This window comes from Phyllostomus hastatus, unplaced genomic scaffold, assembly GCF_019186645.2.
Source record: "Phyllostomus hastatus isolate PE091 unplaced genomic scaffold, TTU_PhHast_1.1 phas_contig_210, whole genome shotgun sequence".
NCBI classification, from domain to species: domain Eukaryota; kingdom Metazoa; phylum Chordata; class Mammalia; order Chiroptera; family Phyllostomidae; genus Phyllostomus; species Phyllostomus hastatus.
The window spans coordinates 36,002,349-36,014,900 of NW_025333737.1; the positions used below are offsets into that span (position 1 = coordinate 36,002,349).

At 64.7% G+C, this 12,552-nt stretch overlaps 1 protein-coding gene across 1 annotated transcript in view; it reads left to right on the top strand.

The window, feature by feature from the left end:
- MGAT5B (alpha-1,6-mannosylglycoprotein 6-beta-N-acetylglucosaminyltransferase B) overlaps window positions 1-12,552 on the top strand; it is a 54,628-nt gene that overhangs the window by 12,833 nt on the left and 29,243 nt on the right. The window contains exons 4-8 of the mRNA XM_045836977.1: window positions 8,402-8,517; window positions 9,062-9,135; window positions 9,982-10,152; window positions 10,846-11,010; window positions 11,706-11,875. Of these exons, the coding sequence (XP_045692933.1) occupies window positions 8,402-8,517; window positions 9,062-9,135; window positions 9,982-10,152; window positions 10,846-11,010; window positions 11,706-11,875 (696 nt within the window). The remainder of the gene's footprint in view (window positions 1-8,401; window positions 8,518-9,061; window positions 9,136-9,981; window positions 10,153-10,845; window positions 11,011-11,705; window positions 11,876-12,552) is intronic.

A 12,552-nucleotide genomic window follows, 5' to 3' on the forward strand; every position in this document is an offset into this window, starting at 1 on the left:
CGCACGGGGCTCAGGCCGCCGTCGGGAAGTGGGTGGGCGGGGGGACACGGGGATTTTCACGGTCGGGGGAGAATGCGGGAAAAAAGCAGGTATTTGATTATACATAGAGTTGGACTGCACAGCATGTAAAACTCAGTAAAAATAAAATACTGCAGCAAAGACGGCGGGACAGAGAGACACCGAAATTCTCGTCTGTGGGTAATGAGAGGAGGGGCTTCCCCTCCCCATAAAAAAATTCGTTTTAAAAAGCATTTTTGTTTAAAAGCGCAGAAAGGCTTCCAGACACCCCAGCCTTGGGGGCCGCGGGGCCTGGGAGTGCAGTGTCCCTGGGGTGCGGGTGTGCGTCGGCGCTGGCAGCAGGGCAGGGGACCCTCTGTCTGCTCAGACGACTTCGGGCTCAGTTTTAAAGGACACACCGCATTTCCCCCAGCCCCGGGGCCGGCCCAGCCCCGGGGGTGCCCCTCAATGCGACAGCCTCGTGCTGAGCTGCTGAGCCGTCGTCGGGGCGCTCGTCCGCCTCCAGGGCCGGAGAGAGGCCAGGCTGCCGCCGCTGCAAGGGTGGGCGGCTGGGCGAGGTCGGCCCATCCTCCAGGGTGGACGCCCGTCACATGTGACAGTGACCAAGATCGGGTCAAACGTCCCCGACAAAGACACGGGTCCGCCGCCTGTTGGGAAGACGGGCCCCAAACCAAACGACACAGAAACCGACGGCGAAAGCAGAGGAAGGCGAGTCTGGGACACACGGGTGCGGGGAGGGCGGGCGGCGGCGGTGTGGCCGTCGGGCCAGAGGAATTGGAGGCCGAGGGACGTTGAACGGGACAGAGGACGTGGGAACAGCGTCAACCTCGCCGAGACCAAGAATTCCACTTTCAAGAAAGCAGTCGGACTGCTCCAGTTGGCACGCACGTGTTAATCGACAACTTTGGTCGCTGCAAGGGCAGCCAAGGAGACCCGCCTGTGCGCACGCCGCTGGGAAGACGGCGGCCGGGAAGGGTCAGTGCAGAGTGGACGCCCACGACACGATGCAGCGTAACCCCTGAAAACCGCATTAGAAACAGTTCATGAGCTGCCCCGGCTGGTGTGGCTCAGCTGGTCGGAGCGTCGTCCCGTAACCGAAAGGTTGAGGGTTCGATTCCCGCTCGGGGCACGTGCCTGCGTTGTGGCTTCCGTCCTCCATCCCCGACCCTGGTGCAGGCGTGCGCAGGAGGCAACCGGTCCATGCTTTTCTCTCGCTTTGTTGTTTCTCTCTCTCCTTCCTCTCCCTCTGAAAGCAGTGAAAGAAACATCCTCGGGTGAGGATAAAAAAATTTGTTAAAAGAGGCAAGATACAAGGCATATTCAGTGAGATCTCAGTAAATAAAATGCCCATAGGATGCATTAAAAACATCCTCCAGGAGAAGGCCGGGCCCTGAGGTGGGGGTGGGTGGGGGTGGGCATTCTGTCCCCCGGCCCGGTTTCAGCACATTCACGGGCACCCACCCCTTCCCCACGCAGTGAAATCCCACCCAGGGCGCCGCCAGCCCCGCTCCTGTCAGCGGAGGGAAGGCGCCTGTTGTCTGCCGTCTGTCCATCATCAATATTCACACAGGCACGTTTGCTGGCGCTCTGGCCTGGGGAGGGGCTGGCAGGTCCGCTGCCACCTGCTCAGAGTCCCCCCCGCCCCCAGCGTCAGCAGCGCTGGACGGCGGGGGAGGGGGGCTGAGAACGGAGAGTGCAGGGCAGGCCGGCCATGAGGGTGGGGGCTCCCCGTGTCCCCTGTGCTGTGTGCGAGGGAAGACAGACAGACACACGGACCGGCGAGAACATGCATCCCACCTGCGGTGCTCCGTGTCTGGCTGTGCCCGCTCGTGTCTCCCGGTCCGTGTGTCTGTCTGCAGGCACCCGTGTGCGGGAGACTCTGTGTTTTTAAAGCAGAGCGCCCAGCGTCCTAATAAAATAGCAGCTCCCAGCAAGCGCGCTGGCCAGCTGTGCGGAAATCGATGCCCCGTTAATTGAATGCAGCCCTCATAAATCATGGGAGGAACTCGACATCCAGCCTCCTTCCCCGGGCATCCTGGACCGCTCTGCCCTGGCCAGGGCCATGGGGGCCAGGATTGCTGATTGCCCCGAGGGGCCGGCAGGGCAGGCCGGAGCCTCGGGGGCGTCTTGGAGCCGGTCCTGGGAGGGGAAGCGGCCACCGGCCACGGGCAGGAGCCAGAGTTCCCTGCTCAGCCCCGGCCCCTGGCCCTGAGTGGGGAGCAGAGCGTCCTGTGGCTGGAGGGGGCCTGTGGTGTTGGCGGCCCCTAGGGGCTGGCTAATCCAGGTCAGCCTTGGGGCCAGCCGGCTGCGGGGGGGCACTTGCAGTCTGTGGGGTGCTCAGGCAAGGGGTCTTTGAGTACCAGGGATACTGAGACCACGCCCAGGCTGGCCCTGGGTGGGAGTGGGTGCCCCAGAGCCTGGCCTGGCTTTCTTTTACTTAGTTAAGCAGTGATGGTTGTGGTGGAATTTCTGGTGCTTAGTAGGTGTGCAGAAAATACCCATGCCCGGGGCTCACACGCCGGGTACGTCTGACTACTCTGCGGAGGTGGAGGGACCGGGCAGGGGCTGGCTGGGGGGCGGGGCCAGCAGGCGTGTGAGGCCCTGTCTAGCTCAGGGGTCCCGGGCTTTGGGCGTGCTCGCCCCCGAACCGGGCCGGTTCTGCAGGCCCCAGCGCCCCCAAGGAGGGCAGTGTGAAGGGTGCAGCACACCGAGGGGTGGCTCTGCCAGCAGGGCAGGAAAGAGCCCCCCACGGGGGCACCTGTCAGCCCCCTTTTCATGGGGCAGGGGCTGCAGTGGCCTCCTCAGGAGGCCCCGGGGGAGCCCAGCCCATCCCTCCCCTCTGCCCCGCCCCCTGCCCCCTGCCCAGGGCTGTCGGCAGATCCTCGTGTCCCAGTCTGTCCCACGTGGGCCACTGTGGACGCCCCCCGCCCTCTGACCGCCTCTGGGGCTTCCTTCCCGCAGCCCCGCCAGGAGCCCCCAGTTCACACTCTTCTGCGCCGACCACCTTCTGCTTTCCTAACGCACCCCCCAAAGATAAAAAAGGGAAGAAATGACAATAAGCGACGAGCCGGGAGATCGAAGGGCCCTCCGTCGTCTGCGCCGGGCGAAGGGCAGACGGCGCCCTCCCGTGTCCCCCCCCCCCACCGGGGCAGACAGAGCTCCAGGTTTGCGCCCCGCTGACAGGCTCTGCGCGGCGAGGGCGGGTGTTGCCAGGGAAACTCCTTCTGCCGGAACTTTTTCCGCCCGAACCATCTGCCGCTGGCTGCGCTCCCAGTGGGACCCGTGCGGAGGGTCCCACCCCATGACGTCACTTCACGGGGGGCGGGGCCTGCGGCCTTTTGCTCGGTCTCGGCTTCGGTCCCGCTGTCCTGTCGCTGGGCGCCCCTGCAGGCACAGACGCCTTCCAGGGGCACTGCCACACCCCGCCCGCTACGGGCACCGCCCGCCGGGGACGGGCAGCCGGTTGACCTGGGACGACCCCGCTGCGCCCCAGGGCAGCCTGCCCTGACTGCTGGAGCCCAGGGGCGCCAGGCTGCTCCCCGGGCAGAGGTCACGGGGCCTGGACCCTTGTAGGGGCTGTGACCTCTGCACGTGTGTCCAGGTGTTTGTCTGGGAGGCCGAGCCCCTGTCCCCCCGCCACACCTGTGGCTCGGCCTCCCCCCCCCCCCCGGAGCGGCTTCTCCCACCCACGCCTCCGCAGCAGGTGGCCCTCTCAGCAGGAACCCCCGCCCTGCTGGAACCCGGTTTCCCACGTCATAGCTGTGTGACCCTGAGCGGGTAACTCGACCTTGCTGTGCCTTGGTTTCTGCGCCTGCGCAGTGGGGCCGTGAAAAGGGGTCTTGAATTGGGGGATGAACTGGGACGGGCACGTGAGGAGCTTGGCGAGGGAGCGGCCCTGTGGCCGTGTTGGTGTCGGCGTGCGGTGTCCCCCCCTCCCCCACCCTCCCCAGACAAGCCCCGCCTCCCTGGGCCACCGCAGGACTTCAGGGAGCTTCCCCTGGGGAAAACGTCAGACGTGGTCTGAGTCTCCTAGGGCTGCTGTGACAAAGCGCCCCGCCCTGGGCCTGGCCCCGCAGTTCCCGAGGCCGGGAGGCCGAGGTCGGGGGTCCGAGGGGCGTCCCCGGGGCCACGCTGTCTTCGAAGGCGTCGGGGAAGGCTCTGCTTCAGGCTCCTCCCCTGGCTCAGGGCAGCGTAAGGCCAGTCTCCACCCCCCCGCCCCGCCCCCGCCCTGCTCCCCGTGTGCGTCCAGGTCCTTGTCACGAGGAACCCGGGCGCATGGGAACCGGGGCTTGCCCTGCTCCAGTGTGACCTCGTGTTCACGTCCCTGATTCTCTCAGAAATGGTCCTATTTTCAAATAAGCTTGCTTAAAAATGAAAAAAAAAATAGTTACTGATTTTAGAGAGAGGAAAGGAGAGAGGGACAAAGACATCGATGTGAGAGAGAAACATGGATCGGTTGCCTCTCACATGCGCCCGGACTGGGGCTCAAACCCACAACCCAGGCCTGTGCCCTGACCGGGGATCGAACCCTCAACCTTTCAGTGTACAGGATGATGCTCCAACCCACTGAGTCGCCCAGCTGGGGCCAAACAAGGCTACCTTTTGAAGTGTCGGGGGTTAGGACATATAAATTAGGAGGGCACAGTTGAGCCAATAGCAAAATTACAGTTTATGACTATGTTGCTAGAAAGACAAATATATTATTAACGTTACATTTAAAGCATGTCTTTGACCTTCACCTTTCCCCCTGACTTTTAAAGCGATGGAAACACTTCCACGGACCCTGAAAGCATTGTGGGTCCTGGTACCGCACCTCCTGGGCCTGCTGGAGAAGTCAGCTCAGCTGCCCCCCTGACCCCACGGTGACCCCACCACGGCCCTGGTCTCCCGTGGGCCCCAGTGGCGGGAGGTGGCTGCCGGCTGCTGCCCCAGTCCACGCCCCGTTCTTCTCCTCCCAGGTCACGGATGTGCCGTGGTTTGAGGTCTCACGGCGTCTCCTTTTATCATCTTTTTTTTTTTTTTTTTTTTTTTTACAAAAAAAAAGCTCCTCATGCCCTGGCTGGCATAGCTCAGTGGCTTGAGCTTGGGCTTCGAACCAAAGCATCACAGGTTCGATTCCCAGTCAGGGCACATGCCTGGGTTGCAGGCCTGACCCCCAGCAACCACACATTGATGTTTCTCTCTCTCTCTCTCTCTCTTTCTCCCTCCCTTCCCTCTCTAAAAAATAAATAAATAAAATCTTAAAAAAATAACAATAAAATTATTTTTAAAAAGCTCCTCAGAGAGAGAGGCCTAGTCGTGTGTTATTTGCAGATAGAAAGCACATACCCGTGCTAGGTCCGGTGTGATAACCGGACGCCGAGATTCACTTCCGGACGCGTTGAACCGGCTCAGCCGGACAGATGCCGCCTGCACTATTCAAAGCCGGAGCTCTCTGTTTGGTGCAAAAACGCTCGTCGTGTGAAAATTGCTGAATCCCCCCAAGTAAAGTTCCTGGCTCTGTGATTAGACTGACGACCCTTCCTCTCGGGGATGAGGCAGCAGCTGTCAGGCAGTGGCAGCGCCTCCGGCATTTATGGCAGTGCCTACTACGCGCCGAGCATTGTGCCTTCAGCCTGGGGCCTAATCCTTACGGCCGCTCTGTGAGGCGCTTGAGATGCTTCAGATTTTGGTGGGAGCCGACCCCCGAGTTCAGAGAGGTCAGGGAACTCGCCCGAGGTCCTGGCTATCCAGGGGAATCGGGATTCCAGTCCGGGGCCTCTGACTCCGAGGCCCCCGTTCTTCCCAAGACGTCGCCGAGTGACGTGGGGCCACTGACCAAGGCTGGAGAAGGGCAGGCCCCCCGCACCCTGCCGGTTCTTCATCTCCGGCGAGGGGAGGACAGGTCGGAGGGAAGTTCGGGGGCGGGTAGGGGAGGAGGTGGGGGGACCTGGGCTCCATTTCCGTGACTGATTAAAAACCATCCCCTTTCACTTCTGCGGATGGTGACTGGGAGGGTGTCCTGGGGCCCAGCAAGGACACGCTCCGAGGTTCCGGGTGGCTGTGGATTTCGGGGGCCTCTATTCAACCCAGCACAGAGATGGAGCCTTGGGCGCGAGGCCCGTGCCGGGCAGTGTCCAGCTCCCCTTATGAAAGGTCGTTCCCGTCCTTGAGGACTCGGGGTCCCCTGGAAGTTTAAGCCAGTTGCTCACACTCACACCCCGAGGTGCAGGGGCTCCAAGAAGGGGCCGACTCCTGCAGGGTGGGTGGACCGGAGCCTCGGGGTGGGGGAAAGGCACCTTCAGGAAGCAGGGTGCAACCTTCCAGTGTCTCTGGGTCCCTGGCAGAAGCTCGGGCTGGTCCCTGGCTCCGGTTGGAAGTCAGGAAGGGCACCTGGCCCTTCCCCGCCCCAACCCTGACCCAGCAGCTGTCTGGCCCTCTGCCCTGGGGCCGCCTCCTTCGGTCACCTAAGTAATCCTTCCTGCCAGAGCAGTGCCCATCCCTCTCCCTCGGAGGGTGGGGACACAGCCCCACCGCCCTCGGGTGTCAGGGTCGGCCCGCACCTTCGCCGGCCTGACCCAGGTGGTGTCGGAGGGCGCGGATCAGCCCCAAGTGGGCAATCGTTGGTTCTCGGGGGGCAGGACTCTCGTGCATATGACAGTGGCCCGAGGTTCTCTGTGGGCCTGGCGTGTGAACAGATAAGCAGAATAACCATGGGGTTGATGTTCCAAGGGTCGGGGGGCCAGTGAGTGGGGGGAAAACACGTCTAAAAAGGCTCCCTAGGGTGGTGACAATGCAGACAGGCTGGGAATGCCCGGTCAACTGAAATTCCTTTCCAGCCGCAGCCGCCACCAGCCAGTGCGGGCGAGCACATTTAGGGCTCGCTTCACGGGGCGCTGCGGGACAGGGCTGTTCTCGGCTCTGTTTCAAAAGAGGGGAACGCCGCGGCCCAGAGAGGGTGGGCGACTTGCCCAGGGTCACACAGCCCGCGAGAGGCAGGCCTCCAGCTCTCCTCCTGGGGCGTGGCTGTGCGGCCGAAGTCGCCCCGACTGCGCTCTCCCTGTCTGAAGACACACCCGCGCTTCTTCCTGCCTGGGGGCCGTCTGAGCAGAAGCAGCATTTGTCTTTCAAGTCTCCTCGTCTGGAATCTCGTGGGAGACCGTTGTGGGTTCAGTTGTCTTCCAGAGAGAGATGTGGAAGCCCTAACCACCCCCCCTCCAACCCCCCCGTGCCTGTGAGCAGTGTCTTGTTTGGGAACAGGGTATTTGCAGGTGCGACCCAGTTACGAGGAGGCAGTGCCGGGTGTGGGCGGACACCACTGTCGGGTGTCCGTGTAGGAAGACGGGGTTCGGGCACAGGGAGGCCCAGGGAAGACGGAGGCGGAGGGGAGTGACCTGGCCACAGCCAGGGAGCCCCAAGGACTGCGGCCCCACCAGGAGCGGGAGCGAGGCCTGGAACAGACCCTTCCCGGAGCCTGCAGGAGGGACCGGCCCTGCCCGACCTTGACCTCAGACTCCTGGCCTTCCTTGGTGGGCAAGGTCACCCACCCAGAACAGGAGGGGAGGCGGTTTTCCAGCACCAAGAGCTGGAGTCGGAAAGATCCTCCGCGTAATTCCAGGTCTGTGTGGCCAGGAAGACCCAGTTCTTGTAAAGGGATAAACGGAGATTAAACCGGGCCTCGAAGCCAGAGGACGACGTGAGAATCAAGGAAACGGAATTAATGTGCTCGGAACACCACAGCAGGCGGCCTCCCAGGGAAAGGCCCCGGGGCCTTCCGGGCGCCGAGCCCCCGGGCGGGCAGAGAGCCAGCCGCCTCTCCGGGGGTGTTTGCGCGGAGATGAACGCCGCAGGCGATGCCTCCTAAACCTCCGAGTCCAGGGCCAGTCCGTCCACACAAGGAAATCAATCCTCCCCAAACGCAGGCCGCACGAGTGCAGGGGCCGGGGGAGGCCCTTGGTGTTCGTGGCAGAAAATACAGTTCAGATCCTGGGGGGAATCCCTTCTCGGAACCCAATGGCCATTGACTGGAGGATTAACAGCCGGCGGGTCCCCAGGCTGCTTTGGGCGGCATTTATGTCGGCGTGATGTCGTCCTTCCAGGGCAGCTGGCCATGCCGGACGAGGGCCTCTGTCACTCGGAGGCCCCTGGAATTTCCCAGCTGCCTCAGCCTCGGGCTCTGCCCCTGGGCGCAGGCGCTCCGTCCGTGCACCGTGGGTGGTGGCCCCTGCAGCCGGCGGGGGTGGCCAGAGGGCTCCGCTTCCAGCCGGGCTGTATCCGTTGCTGTTGCTGCTCAGTGCTGGGGCGGGGGGATCCCTGCAGTCCCCACGTTCTCCTCGCTGGCCGGGACCCTCCTGGGAAGGTCCCCGGGGAGGCCCGGCCTCTCAGCCCCGGTTTCTCCCAGCAGGTTGCCTCCCGGGGCCGGCCTCATGGAGCGGATCCAGGCCATCGCCCAGAACGTGTCGGACATCGCCGTGAAGGTGGACCAGATCCTGCGCCACAGCCTGCTCCTGCACAGCAAGGGTGGGGGCCCGGGCCCCCTGCACGCCCGGGGGCTGGGGCGCTGGGTGGGACGTCGGGGAAGGGGCCCCGGCTGCTCCCGACGTAGCTCCCCAGGCTCTCAGCGGGGGCCGACTCTGGGTTTGCTCACCCTGACTCGGCATGAGGGGCTGAGGACCGCGGAGGCCCCTGAGGACTCAGGCGGCCCCCTCCACTCCCCATGATGTGGGAGCGGCAGTCTGGGCTGCAGCCCGGCCTCGGACCCCTGAAAAGGCGGGGATACGTTTGGGTGGGGGCGTGAGGTCTTCCCACCCAGGCCGCTGGTCCACAGTCATTCAAGCCAGCTCCTCACTGGGTCCGAGCCCCCTGAGGAGGGTGGGGTGGTGGTGGGGGGGCAGCCCCGGCTTGGGGACACCCTGGCGGGTGCCCTTTCAAGTGAGAAAACTCCAGCCACAGGCTGTGCCAGCCCCTGCCCACCCCTCCCACCCCAGCCAGCCGCTCCTCCGTCTTCCGGGCTCTGTCCCTGCCCCAGACCCAGGAGCTCAGCAAGGTGACCTTCTCCCCCCAGTGTCCGAAGGCCGGCGGGACCAGTGCGAGGCGCCCAGTGACCCCAAGTTCCCTGACTGCTCCGGGAAGGTGGAGGTGAGGCCTGGGGCAGTGGGGGGGGTGGGTAGCGGTGACCAGGAAAGGGGCTCCTCCGTGGGGGCTGTACCCCAGATGAGCTCAGGGGTTCCACTGCCGGTCGGGCTGCCCGCCAGCTAGGGCCTCTCAGCCCAGGCCGCTGACCCTGACCTTGACCCCCGCGCCAGCGGGTGGAGGCCAGCCTCAGGGAAACTGCTCCCCTGCCTGGCCCACCAACCATTCTCAGGACGTTTTTATAGCAAACGGGCTATCACATATGTGCCGCCAGCAGCCTGATTCCCAACAAACTCGGACACAGGGTGGACTTAGTCACTCTCCTCGTCCCTCGTGGTCTGAGCAGCTGGACCGAGAGCCGCTCGGGCCCCACCTCCCTGGCCCCACGGCCACCTGCAGCCTGTCCACCAGGGGCCAGCGTGTGGCAGTGAAAGCCAGCTCCTCACTGGTTCTTTAACCCCCGGAAGGGTGGGGCGGCGGCGCTGCAGACAGCTTACTCTGTGACCACCAAGGGTTGCTGTGGGTGGGGCCTGCACCGGCCCCAGCCCTGGCCTCCTCGGAGGCTGCGCCTGACCTTGCTGCAGGCGAATCCAGCTGACCCTGCGCCTCCCCTGGTGTCCTGCCCTGGCCTTGTTTCCCCGGGGCCTCCTCCTCCTTCTGGGCCTGGAGGCTGGTGGTCCAGCCGGCCTGCCCTGAGGTTCTCGGTGGCCAGGGCAGGGGGGTGCCTCCAGGGTGGGCCCCAGAGGCCCCGTCCTGGGGGACGGCGGGAGCCCCGGGGTCCCGCGGGCAGGGGAAACGCCGAGGGCACGGGTGGCCGCACGGGCTCCCTGGCACGGGCTGGTGTCTCTACAGTGGATGCGCGCACGCTGGACCTCGGACCCCTGCTACGCCTTCTTCGGGGTGGACGGCACCGAGTGCTCCTTCCTCATCTACCTCAGCGAGGTCGAGTGGTTCTGCCCCCCGCTGCCCTGGAGGAACCAGACGGCCACCCAGATGGTCCCCAAGGCCCTCCCCAAAGTCCAGGTAGGCCTGGGAGGTGGGGGGTCAGTGAGGGGTTGGTGGACGGCTCCGGGTGGACATCCCCTCACCCCTGGTACAGTGAGGTGGCCAGCTCTGCCTGGTGGGTGGGCCGGTCCCAGCCCGCCCTGCAGACTGCCCGCCCACCTCCTGCGGACGCTGCAAAGCCGGGCCTGCTTGAGGGACGGCAGGGGCCCCCATTACAGACCAGAACACCAGCAGTAAGGGCTGGCACTTCTCGAAGACTCCTTGTGCCTGACACTTTGTCTGTCCCTGAGCCTCCCCACTGTCCTCACGAGACTGTGTTCAACGGGATCTCGAGAGCTGAGCTGGTTCGAGGCGTAGTTGCTCCGGCTCCCCTGGAAGGTGGCCCAGCCTCCCTGGCTTTCGAGCCGCTGCCCTGACCACTAGCCTCTCCCAGCCTGCTGGGAGCCCCTGGGATCGCTGGGCACTGGCGCTGCTGGGCGCCTCCCGGAGGTCTGGGGCCGGGCCGGCTGGGCTGCAGGGGGAGAGCAGGGCTCCCTATTGTGTGTTTTGGGCCGGGGGGGGCAGCGGGCCTCCTGCAAAGGGCAAGGAGGCTGCAGCGGGCCCCGGCCTCACGCGGAGGGCGCCAGCCCCTGTCCCCGGGGCCGCAGGTGCCGGCAGTGGCACAGCTGCAGGTCTCCGAGTTTGAGAGCCGGGGCCTGGCCCTCCCTCCAGGCAGTGTTCCGGAGCAACCTGTCCCACCTCCTGGAGCTGATGGGCAGCGGGAAGGAGTCTCTGATTTTCATGAAGAAGCGGACCAGGCAGCTCACGGCCCAGTGGGCGATGGCTGCCCAGCGCCTGGCGCGGAAGCTGGCCGGCGTCCACCGGGACCAGAAGCAGGTACTGGGCCCTCTCTGTGCGTCCAGGGAGTGGAGCGCAGAGGGCTGAGGGGATGAGCCCAGAGCCCCGGGGTGTCCAGTGGACACCGGCCTGCCCTCGGAAGAGTTTTAGAGAATTGGTCTGAATTTGGGCCAGAAGGGGGAGGGGAGGCAAAGGCCCGCTAGAGGCAGGTGGTGGCCCTGGGCCCTTTCGGATTTGGGAAGGAAAGACAAGCCCCGCCCCCTCCGTAAAGGTCCCGCCTCCTGCAGACGTCTGGTTCCCATTGGGCGGAAAGGTCATGGTGTTTGTCTGGGGGGCTGGGGATGCCCTAGCCTGTTTCGGGAGGGCTCGTTGGTCCGTCCGTCCGTCCATCCACCCATCCAACAAGTACTTACCTGACTCTCACATCGCCCTGTCTGTTTCTTTCAGAGCCCCTCTCATTTCATGAAATTCTCTCTTGTCTGTGTTCACTGTTGTCTCCTCTTCCATCCGGAACGTAAGCGCCACGAGGGCAGGACGTGACCGCCCTGCCCACCTGCGCCCGGCGCCGGCGCGGTCACTCCGCCTCTCGGTCCCCGCGCTGTGGCCAGGACGCGCCCGCCCCGGCCCAGCCGGGAGACAGTGTCCGCCGCAGGCCGGGTCCCCCCCCCCGCCCCAGGGTGGCAGGGCCACCAGCGGTCGCTCCTCTGTGCTGACGCCCGCCCGCGTCCCCGCAGATCCTCGTCCACATCGGCTTCCTGACGGAGGAGTCCGGGGACGTGTTCAGCCCGCGGGTGCTGAAGGGCGGGCCCCTGGGGGAGATGGTGCAGTGGGCGGACATCCTGGCCGCGCTGTACGTGCTGGGCCACGGCCTGCGCATCACGGTGTCCCTGAAGGAGCTGCAGAGGTGAGTGCCGGGGGCCGGGGAACCTCCCACCCCCGCCCCTCCCCCGCGGGGACTCCGGGTCGCAGCTGGGATGCACCGAGGGAGCGCGTTTTCATGGAGCTGCTCACGCCGTCTAAGTCTCTCCATCTCCGGGCTGACGGGTGCCCCGGAGTTTGGGCGCGGGGGCTGACAAACATTGGCTCGTGGAGCTGAGCCACGTCGTAGGGGTGGGGTCCCCTCAGCCTGCCGTCCTGGTAGTCTTGGAGCAGTCTCAGGTGCTCTGCTGGGACTGGGGTCCTGCCTGGGCCTGTCTGGGAGCCGGAGGCCAGTGAGCCCAGGAGGGGGGGGCGGGTGGCGATGCCTGTGCCCCTCTCTCCAGGGCCCCTCTGAGGCCGCTGGAGGCGGGAGACCGACCGGTGACTGGAGGGTGGGGCTGCATGTGCGTGTACGTGCATTACTGCGATTGGGTTTATTTCCAACTTCTAGATCTGTGAGGTGTAGAAATACGCACGATTTTTCTTCTTTTATTTACTAATGTTCATTCTTTGCTGCCTCCAAAAATACATGTAACGTGTGAAGCACAAGGATAGAGAGGGCATCCTTGGCTCCGCCACCCACCGTGGGGAAGAGTGTCACCAGGGCTGCGGGTGGCCCGGGGTCACCCGCTCTCGCCCACCCCTCTGCCTCCCGGGAGGGAA